At 42.7% G+C, this 12,269-nt stretch overlaps 1 protein-coding gene across 10 annotated transcripts in view; it reads right to left on the bottom strand.

The window, feature by feature from the left end:
* Positions 1–12,269, bottom strand: part of DENND2B (DENN domain containing 2B) — a 229,234-nt gene that overhangs the window by 55,422 nt on the left and 161,543 nt on the right. For all 10 annotated transcript variants that reach the window (XM_063641093.1, XM_063641092.1, XM_055282505.2 and 7 more), the window contains one exon: positions 5,445–5,549. In XM_063641093.1, coding sequence (XP_063497163.1) covers positions 5,445–5,524 — 80 coding nt within the window. In that variant the 5' untranslated portion in view covers positions 5,525–5,549. The remainder of the gene's footprint in view (positions 1–5,444; positions 5,550–12,269) is intronic.

Below are 12,269 nucleotides of genomic sequence, written 5' to 3'. Positions count from 1 at the left end.
AATCTCCAGAGTAGCTGGGACTACAGGTGTGCACCACCACACCCAGCTAATTTTTGTATTTTTTGTAGAGATAGGTTTTTTCCATGTTGCCCAGGCTGGTCTCAAACTCCTGGGCTCAAGCGATCTGCCTGCCTCAGCCTCCCCAAGTGCTGGGATTAGAGGCGTGAGCCACTGCACCCGGCCCTATCTGGACCTGATTTTGGTGACAAGATTCCATTGTAATAGACTTCAAGATGATGCCATGAATAAGAGAAGACCTGAGATTTTAGGGGAGAGAGTGAGTGTATTTTGCATCTGGGAAAGATGTGAATTGTTGCAATCAGAGGGTAGACTGTATTTTCCAAAGACAGGTACCACAACCTATCCCATTCCACATACCTTCTTATAAAGAGATGTTGATATTCCTCTCAGCAGGTGGTGGAAATTATATTCCCTTCTCTTGAACTTGGGCAGCCCATTGTTACTGTCTTAATCAATACAGTACAATAGAAGATAAACTATCTGACTTTTGAGGCTAGCTCATTAAAATGCCATGCATTTTTGCCTTGTTCTCTTGGGATTCTTACTCTTGGAACCCACATATCATGCTATGAAGGCATGCTGCCAAGTGTGGAGGTGACGTGCAGGTGTTCCCTAGCTTTAGTCCCAGCTGACCGCCAGCATCAACTGTCACACATGTAAGCCTTCAGATGATTTCAGCCCCTAGCCATTGAGTCACCCATAACTTTCAAGCTACCCCAGCTGATGCTGCAAGGAACAGACACAAGCTTTCCTTGCTGAGCCCTACCCAAATTGCAATTGGTGGGCAAAATAAATATTATTCTAAGCCACTAAGTTTGGGGTCATTTGTTATGTAGCAATAAATAACCAGACCAGTACTGACAGCATCATGGTTGGATTCTAGGAAGCATCTCGAGTAACGGGCTGAGGCCACAGGGCCTCTTGAGGGGGGCCTGCCATGGCCAGGACAGGCCCTGCAGCACTATCTTTTACCCACAGCTACTCAGGAGATTTTTCTTCTCTTTAAGCTCTTAGCTTCTCCCTGATCTAAGGCACAGGGTCCAACTCTGTGCCTACATTGGCCATGGAACCTTAAGACATCTCTGGATTTCATTGTATCACAAACTGAGGCCACCCTCTGCATAAAAACCTGCAAATATGAGTTGAAATTAGGGCTCCACTGCCAATTAGCTATGTGGGCTTACAGGTTCCTCATTTGTAATGTAAGTTACTGAGCCAGATATATCTCAAGATCCCTTCCAACTCTAACATCCCAACAAAGAATATATCGGGCCTCCAAAGAGTTCCAGCTGAGTAGGGGAAATAAGACCCATACAAATACCCACTTTATGAGATACTATATGATAAGTGCCATTTGGCTGTTTTGAACCAAAGATTCTGAGTGAATGCAGAGGAGGGAGGGATTTGTCTTAGTTGGGTGGTCAAGAAAAACACTGGGAGAGAAGTGAATAATTGCATCCAGATTGGCAGAAATGTAAGGTTTGCATTAGAGAAGAGTGAACTATTAAGGCAGAAAGAAAGACCAGGGCCAGATCATGAAAAGCCCTGCAAACCAGGCTAAGTTTGACTTTATCATGGATAGCAGTACTTTCGGGGCAGGAAGATCCCAGGAGTGCTCATAGGAAGGGAATGTGTTGGGATAATAAAGTAACAGAAGGATGAAGAGAGGCAGGCTTGAGTACCTCTTCCTACTAGTTTTGTATCCTTAATTAAGGAGTACCTCCTCTTTTCTATGCCTCAGTTTCCCAATCTGTAAATCAAATGGGTTGGACTGAATGAGCTACTAAAGCCCCCTTTCAGCTCTGCCTTTCTAAGAAACTACAGACTAGATGAAAACAGAGTCCAAAGCTAAGATGACCCATTAGGAAGGTACTATAAGGACTCAAGTAGTACAACAGCCTATGCTCTAAGAGGCTGCTCTCCCATCTATCTAGTTGACTGATCAACAAATAGCTAATGGCTTCTATGTGCCAGGCATTGTTCCAGGCTCTAGGCACACAGAAAGACATCAAAGTCCTTGCCCTCGAGAATTATATATTCTCACAAACGCTCAGATTTTCAGCACCCACCACAAGCAAAGTTCTCAAACTCAAGGCTGATATAGTCTGTTATTTCCAAGTTGCAATGACCCAGGTGCTGGAGTTTCATAGTGAAGAAGCTGTGGAGGAAATCAGCAGGTCTTCAGAGAAGAGCCCCTGCTGCCTGCCAGGTCTTAACTGCACAAGTGAAATTTCCCGAGATCAATAAGTGGCAAAGGTCACCCTATCTACACAGCTGAATTAGCTCTAAGCATAATACTTCCTTTTTTGCAAGTTACCAACCTGCTTCCAGTCCCACCCCCAGGTCATCAACACCAACACAGTAAAGGCTGACCTCTAGAATTCAGAAGAGGTTTGAGAATCCCACCCCCGACCCCCAGAGTGGGATGCAGCCATATCTTGTGAGCTGAAGTGGGAACAGCCTGTGGGGAGAGTGTATCTGGCAGGTAAGGATGAACAGTATGCTCATTTGGCCTCATCAACAAAAGCGAAGACAAGGAAATCTGCTCCAGGAGACCAAGACACAGCGAAGAACAAAACTGAGGCAGTCACATGAAAGGCTTAGATTTCCTCCTCCTACACATTCCTGCCAAATCAAGACTAAGCTGCAGAAGAAAAGGAAGGGAATAAATTAGCAACACACCTGTGAAAACCTAGGGACTGGAATCCAGGGTCTTTAACCCAGACAGGCTTGGTGGTAGCAGCAGGTGAAGTCTTATACAAATTAAAGGTACAGTCCTTCAAATACACACCTTGACAGTTACACAGGGTCCCATCTGCCCACCCCCGCCAGTTTTCCTTGACCGAACCTCCCTCTTCCCCCAAAGCTGGATACAAATGCCTCTTAGAACCACTGGGTTCCTCTGCCTTCATGTGGATGATGTGGAGGTCCCCGATGTAGCCAAAGTGTCAAAAGCCCAGCTTTCCAAGGCCCTGACACCCTCCCCTCCCCAACTAAAGCTCTGGTCACACTGAGGAGTCTCCTCCTTGGATTCATGTGCTGGCAATGATAAAAGGCCACCAGGTCACTACCAAACACCTATTGAAAGGTCAAACTAAGAAATTCAGGTGCCAAGATCATCAATCCAAGTTGTAAATACCTTGGAGAAAGAGAATGGATCATCCCTCTTTGCCCTCCAGTGCCCAGCACAGAGCCTGGCACCCAGGAGAACCCTCTGAGTTCACTGACAATGCCTTCCTAAATGAACCGGTGATTTACTGCCTTAGCCCAAAGAACACACCCAGATGTGGCCAGGGGTGAAGGCAGCCAAAGAAACCACCAGATCACAATGTCTAAATAATACTACACCCCAGGGGTATTCTCTGAGAGAAGGGTGTCGCTAGCCACAGAGGCCTGCGACTTCAAACCAAAAGCCAGGCTCCCAGGAAAGAAGGGAGGGAGGCAGGGAAGGAAAGAAGCGGAAATGTGGTAGGAAGGAAGAGAAGACTTAGAAGGGAGGCAGGAAAGGTGCTTTTTTTTAGGCACACCTGAGGCTCAGATATTTACAAACACCATTTAGCATGTTATGATGGCAAGCATGCTGAGAAGCTAAAGGAAGAGCAATTTCTGAAAACACTTAGAAGTAAGTAGGCATTTACTCCAAATAGAAACTGGAGCACCTGTCAGCAGTCTCGAGTCTGCTTTGAAACTTGATGTAAATACTGCCCCTCCCACCCCTCTACCCCATTCCTGTATGGTGGAAATTAGAAGGAAAAAAAAAAAAAAGAATATTTAAAGGAGTTGAGGGTTGCTGGGAATGGTAATCTCCATGTCAGGTACTAAATATACAATTTCTTTAAAATTACGAATAAAATGACACAATCACAGATATTTGTTTCACTCCTACAGTAGTGTGATATTCTAAAAAACTGGAACCTTAGTTACCAGCCCCATCTGCCAGCTCAATCATGGTAAGAATGCCACTAGGCTGACAAGAGCCCAGCAACGTGGTTCCCAGGAGCAGACAATGGGAGACAAAGACTCAGACCTTGACTTGTTTCTGCCTTGGACACCGGCATGTTCTGGAGGAGGTCAGTTTCTCCACCTGCTTTGCCCAAGAAGCTGTTTCTTGCCATTCCCAGCCTCACTCAGTACAGGGAAGCTGGTATGCCACCAAGCCCAGTCTAAATGAGAGGGATTGCCTGGGCAGGGGGTGTTCCTATCAGTCTTGCTGCTGCAAGTGGATAGTCAGTTTGCTTGGCTAAGTCCCAGGATCTTACGTACTTAACAAGTCAGAGTCCATCAAACCCTGTTTGGCATAGTCCATCCAGACTGTTTCTACTGGGACAAAGTCCTGTATGTATGGTGTGGGGAACCCCTGCCTCCTTCATGACAGTCACTCCCCAGGGGCTACATCACGTGCACTATTCTACCAACTATATCTGGACTCCAGTTCTGAATGAACCAAATGTTTACCACCAACTCTGACCAGACCCTATTGGACTCAGCCTAGCACTGCACAGCCAAATATCCAGGAATGAACTAGCCCTGTCCAAACCAAAGCTGAGCGTCCTTCTCATAGCTATCCATCTTAGAGGCAGAGGCCCCAAAAGCCAAATGTGTCCACCTGACATTCAGCAGAAAGGGCTATGAAAGGTACACAGCTTTAATAAAAAAGACTAAAGGTTCTTTTAAGATATCAGTGTCCAGCCTTGGCCAAGACCACAGAAGCCCTGGTGAGAGTACTGTGCATCTATCTGTGCATTTGTGAGTTCTGGAAGCTTTGATCTCATCCTCAAAAGGGGGTTAAAATTTACTGAGTAGCTTTATGTCAGCCATAATGCTAAGCACTGACATATATTATCTCATTTAGTCCTCACAGAAACTCTGTAAGATAACTACTATTATTATTTTATAGATGAAATAATGAAGATTTTATAGGGCACAGGCAAATGTTCTGAGAGCTCACTATTTGGTAAGTGGTTAGAACCTGGATTTGAACCAAATCCATGACTCCAAAATCCACGGTTTCTCTAAACTCTTATAAAGCCTAGGCTGCTGCTTGGAGTTTGTGCTAATATGCGTAACTGCCTCTCCACCCTTAGCCCAATGTGGTCAGCCTCCCTCACTACAGTGCAGCTTGGCTCAGGCACAGGCCCCAAGCTCTCCCGAACATGGGAAAAGGTTACAGCTAGAAGAACATCAGCTGCTTCTTGCTGGCCCCATCCTTGGAATGCTAGACACAAAGCAAAGCTTGTTTTAGGGTTACTGTTTGCTATGTCACATGGAAACTTATAGAAAATATCTTCAGCCTAATGGTCAGCATGAGCTGACTGTCACCTGGACGACTGTGAGTCAAGATGATGACTATTTACATTTTGGAGGGATCCCACCCAGGACCTAGGTCCCTTGATGCCACCTCCCACAAGTGCTCCCTTACCCACCTGCTCAGAGTCCCCCGAGGGGCCTTAGTGCCTCCAGCTCCGTGGGTGATGCTGGAATTCTTGTTGGCAGTCATGGTCATTTCGGCTCTCTGCAAACCCAGAGCCCTGCAAAGACGACAATGCCGGTAAGCCAAGTTTCTATAGGCAGCCAAAAGCATCTTGAACATCTTCCAGATGACCTCCAAAAGTGCCAAGAGGGTGTCTGTGGCAGGTAGTAGAAACTGCTTTCCTACTTAATGTTTAACTCCATGTGTTACAGCTTAAGAGCCCCCAAGAAACCCCTGGCCTGGAATAGGGAAGAGTGTGAGCTAATTTGATTGTGAGTGCACCAATCAGCACTCTGTGTCTAGCTCAAGGTTTGTGAACACACCAATCAGCACCCTGTGTCTAGCTCAGGGCTTGTGGATGCAGCAATCGGCACTCTGTATCTAGCTAATCTGGCGGGGACTTGGAGAATCTTTATGTCTAGCTAACGGATTGTAAATACACCAATCAGCACTCTGTATCTAGCTCAAGGTTTGTAAATGCACCAATCAGCACTCTGTGTCTAGCTCAGGGTTTGTAAATACATCAGTCGACACTCTGTATCTAGCTAATCTAGTGGGGACGTAGAGAACTTTTGTGTCTAGCTCAGGATTTATAAATGCACCAATCAGCACCCTGTCAAAATGGACCAATCAGCTCTCTGTAAAACAGACCAATCGACTCTCCGTAGAATGGACCAATCAGCAGGATGTGGGTGGGGCCAGATAAGGGAATAAAAGCAGGCTGCCCAAGCCAGCAGTGGCAACCCGCTCAGGTCCCTTTCCGCACTGTGGAAGCTTTGTTCTTTCGCTCTTTGCAATAAATCTTGCTGCTGCTCACTCTTTGGGTCCACACTGCCTTTATGAGCTGTAACACTCACCGTGAAGGTCTGCAGCTTCACTCCTGAGCCAGCGAGACCACGAACCCACCAGAAGGAAAAAAACTCCAAACACATTCGAACATCAGAAGGAACAAACTCCAGACACACCGCCTTTAAGAACTGTAACACTCACCGCGAGGGTCCGCGGCTTCATTCTTGAAGTCAGTGAGACCAAGAACCCACCAATTCTGACACAATTTCACAGAAAACAAAATAAACAAAGAAGCCCAAGAAACTCCATCTCCATCCATCTCTCCTCTTTCCTTAAGTTAGAGTTTCCTTAAACTTCTATCATTCTGTACAGTCCATGGTTTTTGCCATATTTGCATACCTCCTGACATACTATTTATTCAATATTTTTCTTGAATATACTTGAAACTGACTTCCTTTTCCTAAAAAGAAAAAAGTAACCTCATTCTAAACAATAAACTATTCATTCAACAAATATTTACTGAGCACCCATGTCCAAGGCAAATGTGATCCAGAAAAGAGTAATACAAAGTCTCTGACCTCATGCAGCTTACATCCCAGTGGGGAAAAACAGACAATGAGCACACATGAATTATCACGTGTGTGATAATAAGTGTACCTTCATGTATAATATGTAAGGTGATAAGTGGAATGAGAAAAAATTAAGTAAGGTTGAGCCGGGAGTGGTGGCTCACACCTGTGATCCCAGCACTTTGGGAGGCCAAGGCAGGCAGTTCACTTGAGGTCAGGAGTTCAGACCAGCCTGGGCAACATGGTGAAACCCCTTCTCTACTAAAAATACAAAAATCAGCCAGGTGTGATGGCAGGCAGCTGTAATCTCAGCTACTTGGGAGGCTGAGGCAGGAGAATTGCTTGAACCTGGGAGGAGGAGGTTGCAGTGAGACAAGATTGCACCACTGCACTCCAGCCTGGGTGACAGGGCAAGATTCTGTCTCAATAAAAAAAAAAGAGAGAGAAAAAAAACCTAAGCAAGGTAGAGGGAAAGAGAGTGGTGAAGAGGGTATCTTATTTTAAATAAGATGTTCAGGGAAAACCATTACGATAAAGTAACATTTGAGTACACATCATGAAATTGAGAGCTAAAAGTGCTAATCATTTTTTCTAATACCCATTAAAATAAAAGTAATATACATTAAGGTATTTAAATATTTAAAAGTAAAAAATGTTCATGTACCATATATTCTTAGCTAATATATCACAATGGTAAATGCACTATCCTTTCAGGAACATTATTTTATGCCAAGTAATAAAAGGAATATGAAGATTAAAATTTAAGGGTGCATTTGGGTTGGAAAGAAGGAAGTAAAATTATCTCCATTTGCAAATGGCATGATTTTGTATGTAGAAAATCCTAAGGATTCCACTAAAAAACCTATTAAACTGCTGAGTGGGTTCAAGTAAGTGTGCAGGATACAAAATCAATATTAAAGATCAATTTTGGGACAGGTGCGGTGGCTCACACTTGTAATTCCAGCACTTTGGGAGGCCAAGGCAGGCAGATCCCTTGAGCCCAGGAGGTCAAGACCAGCCTGGCCAACATGGCAAAACCCCATCTCTACTAAAGATACAAAAATTAGCCAAGTGTGGTGGTGCATGCCTGTAATCCCAGTTACTCAGGAGGCTGAGGCATGAAAGTAACTTGAACCTGGGAGGCAGAGGTTGTAGTAAGCCAAGATTGCAACACTGCACTCCAGCCTGGGTAACAGAGCAAGACTCTGCCTCCAAAAAGAAAAAAAAATCAATTTTATTTATATATACTAACAATGAACAATCTGAAAATGAAATTAAGAAAACAATTCTATTAACAATAGCAGCAAAAATAATAAATCACTTAGAAATAAAAGGAATGCAAGACGTATACTGTAAATTATAAAACATCGTTGAAAGAAATTAAAGACATAAAAAATGAAAAGACATATCATATTCATGGATCGGAAAATTTAATATTGTTAAGATGGCAATTCTCCCTAAATTGATTTACAGACTCAACAGAATACCCATCAAAATCCCAGCTAGCTTCTTTTCAGAAATTGACAAGCTGATCCTAAAATTTTGTGGAAATGCAAGGGATACAGGACAGCCAAAACAATCTTGAAAAAGAACAAAGTTAGAAGACTCTGAGTTGCCAATTAAAAAAAAATACTAAAAAGTAACCAAGACAGTGCAGTACTGACATAAGAACAGAAATAGAGATCAATACAACAGAATCCAGAGTCCAGAAATAATCCCTTACATTTATGGTCAACAGATTTTCAATAAGGATGCCAAGACAATTCATGGGGAAAGAAGTGTCTTTTCAACAAACTGTGCTGAGAAAACTGGATATCCATATACAAAAGAATAAAGTAGGGCCCCACCTCATACCATACTTAAAAATAAAGTAAAAAATGTAGTATAGCCCTAAATGTAAGAGCTACAATTACAAAAGCAAAGCTAGAAGAAAACAGAAGTAAATCTTTATGGCATTGGATTAGGCAATGGTTTCTTAGATATAACACCAAAAGCACACACACACACACACACACAAAAAGGAAAAAGGACATGAATTGTATTATGTCAAAGTAAAGAACTTTTGTGCTGTAAGCAATACCATCAAGAAAGTGAAAAGACAGCCTAAATAATGGGAGAAATTTTTTGCAAATCATGTATCTGCTAAGAAACTTGTATCCAGAATATATAAAGCATTCTTTCAACTCAATAATAAAAAAGTAACCCAATCAAAAATTAGACAAAGAATTTGGAACAGAAATTCTCCAAAGATAGAAACTTGGCCAATAAGCATATGAAACAATGCTCAATATCATTAGTCATTAGGGATATACAAATCAAAACCACATGAGATATTACTTCACATCCACTAGGATTGCTATAACAAAAAAAGACAGATAAAAACAAATGCTAGTGAGACTGCAGAGAAATTGGAACTTCCATTCCTTGCTGGTAGAAATGTAAAATGGCACAGCCACTCTGGAAAACAATTTGGTACTTCCTCAAAAAGTTATACTCAGAGTTACTATATAAACCAGGATGACCCACTCCTAGGTATCTGTTCAGAAGAAATGAAAATATATGTCCACACAGGACAGACATGTACACCCATAGGTCTTCCCTGCAGTGGAGTGCTATTTATTTCACAGCCAAGAATAGTGCAGAATTTGTCATCCCTGAAGGAGATAGAGTCAAAAAGTACAAGAAGTGAATGACTGACTACTATACTCAATTTTGTTATTATTATCAATTAATTTATTTTAATTGTCAAATAAAAATGATATATGTTTATAGTGTACTATATGTTGTTTTGAAATATGCATACGTGGTGGAATGGCTAAATCCAGCTAATTAAAAAAAAAAAAAGAAAATATATGTCCACACAATCACTTGTACATAAATGTTCATAACAGAATTACTCATAGTAGCCAAAAAGTAGACCTAACCCAAATGTCCATCAACTGATGATAAACAAAATGTGGTATATATCAATACAATGGAATATTATTCAGACATAAAAAGGAGTAAAGTACTGATACATTCTATAACATGAATAAACCTTGATTCCACTTTTGTGAAATGTCCAGAACAGGCAAATCTATAGAGACAGAAAGCAAACTAGGAGCTGCCTAGCACTGGTTGAGGGTGGCAGAATGGGACATGGCTGACAGGAGTATGGGGTTTCTTTTTGGGGTGACAAAAATGTTCTAGAATTAGATAGTGGTAATGGTTGTACAACTCTTGTGAATATATTAAAAATCATTACATTATATCAATGAATTTTACAGCATGTTAATTACATCTCAATATAGACGTTAAAACAAGAGCTAAATAAATCTTTTTAAGTGCCTTGGAGAGTGGGTGTGAGGGACAACACAAACGACACATCAAGCACATTTCCAATGTCAAGGTGCACCACAGCCTAGGTGAACACCACCATCACGGAAGCTGAACAGTTCACAAACAGTAGTTCTCTCCCTCTGATTGGCATCCTCCATCACATTGGCCAAAATGAAGTATATCTGGATATGAAAGTTAAACATATTTATTTATGGCCACTGATGACCTTAATCCTGGAGACCATCTTATTATCTTGGTGCAAATAAGTGATTGGTTTTGATGATAAAAATAAGTCAAGTCCTAATTCTTGATACCATTTATACTTCTTTCCTAATCTCAAGATGAAATGTACTAGCTCTAATTTTAACTTTGCATAAGCTCTCAGGGTTGTGGTTTTAGTGATGGTGTTAGGGAGTGGTATGGTAACTGGAAAGAGCAGAAGCAGCCAGTAGGCAGGGGATGATTAGCTGATGGTGACAGCAATGAAACATCCCTCCAAGGTGAATACGGCAGATGCTTCCGGAAAAAGGAAACCAACTCCCAGCCTCACTTTTACCCTTCATAAAATGGAGTTGGTCCAGCTAACTTTTTTCTTTTTGGTAGAGATGGGGTTTCTTTATGTTGCCCAGGCTGGTCTCGAACTGCTGGTCTCAAGTGATCCTCCCACCTCAGCCTCCCAAAGTGCTGGGATTACAGGCATGAGCCACCATACTTGGCCCTATAAATTTAAGTCCATATTAATAGCATAACATTAGTGATGGTGATGATGATGATGATAAAGTCAATCTTGCCCCCAGGGCATCTATGCACACTGACTCTAGTTCTCTCTACCTGTACCAGCCCAGTGCCAAGTAAAGTGCTTGGCATATCATATTGCTATATGTACAACAGAGAAGGGAGACAGGACGTTTTCTCAGGACAGTTTTCAGGGTCCTCAGGAAGCACAGTGCTATAGGAATCAACTTGCTAAGCATCAGTTTTCAGCTGTAGCAATGGTCACAATAACCATCACCATCCATGAAAACAACACTTGACCTGCGCTATCAGCTTCAGGGCAGCCCCTTGGAGAAAAGGCAAAAGATCTGTGGCATGACCAGAAACTGAAACATGTTAAAAGAACATGATGAAAACATATTCTTTCTTTCCCTGAATTTCTGCTTTTAGGAGGGTAGACTCACTGCTCTGAAATGCTATCATGCAGTTGTATATGAGAACACAGAGCCAACTTACTAAGAAAGAGAAATGTAGTTGACTCTGACATCTGGGTGGCTAAGAAGAAAAATCCTGTGAAGATGTAACCAAGAAAGAAGCAGAACAAAATTGCTTCCAGGCCCATGACAGGCACCCTTAGTCACATTTCTCCAAGAGTACAGCTGCCATTCTCAGAAGTGGCCTGGGAATTCAGGCATCCTGAGCCGGCACTGCTGAGAACCTCACAAGGGCGCACTAGGTTAGAAACACAGATGCCTACTCACCAACCTCCCCAGCAACTGCTCTCTCTGGGCCAGGTCTATCAGGGTCAGAGAATAATTTGGGACTTGAGGAGCTGAAGGCCAGTTAACCCTTTACACCTGAAGCTCAGGCTTGAGGACTCTCAGCATTCTGGCTTCCTGGGCTACACCATTTCTCCCCACCTCCTACAAGCAGCCCCAGGCCCTCATCTAAGCTTTTAGCCTGATATCCTGGCTAGTCAGACTGCAGGGAGAGAAGATGCTCCTAAAGCAGAGGAGATGCCCATGGGAATGGAGCAGAGACTCAAGCATGATGAGAGGCTTCTTTGCTAGTTCCCAGGCCCTCGATGGCAACGTCTAGGCAGAAACTGCATGTTTAGAAAAGGAAATTGTTCAATTAGCATATACCATCAATCCAAAGTTCCTCAAAAACACAGCTCTGACAAATTATAGACAACTATCTGAAGAGTTACAATCCAGAGAAAGTAATAATAAGGTACCTCTGGAACCTTTCTACCAACTGCATCCAGACAAAGAGGCACAGTCACAGGCCCCGAGGGGCAGTGGGAAAAACACCTGCCTTGAGTCCAGCCCTGCCTCTGACAACTGCTAGTTATGTGACCTTGCTCCAGTGAGTGTCAAAGACTCACT

This window comes from Symphalangus syndactylus, chromosome 6 (genome assembly GCF_028878055.3).
Source record: "Symphalangus syndactylus isolate Jambi chromosome 6, NHGRI_mSymSyn1-v2.1_pri, whole genome shotgun sequence".
Lineage (NCBI taxonomy): Eukaryota > Metazoa > Chordata > Mammalia > Primates > Hylobatidae > Symphalangus > Symphalangus syndactylus.
The sequence above is the reverse complement of the archived record's forward strand: the minus strand, read 5'-3'. Positions and strand labels throughout refer to the sequence as shown.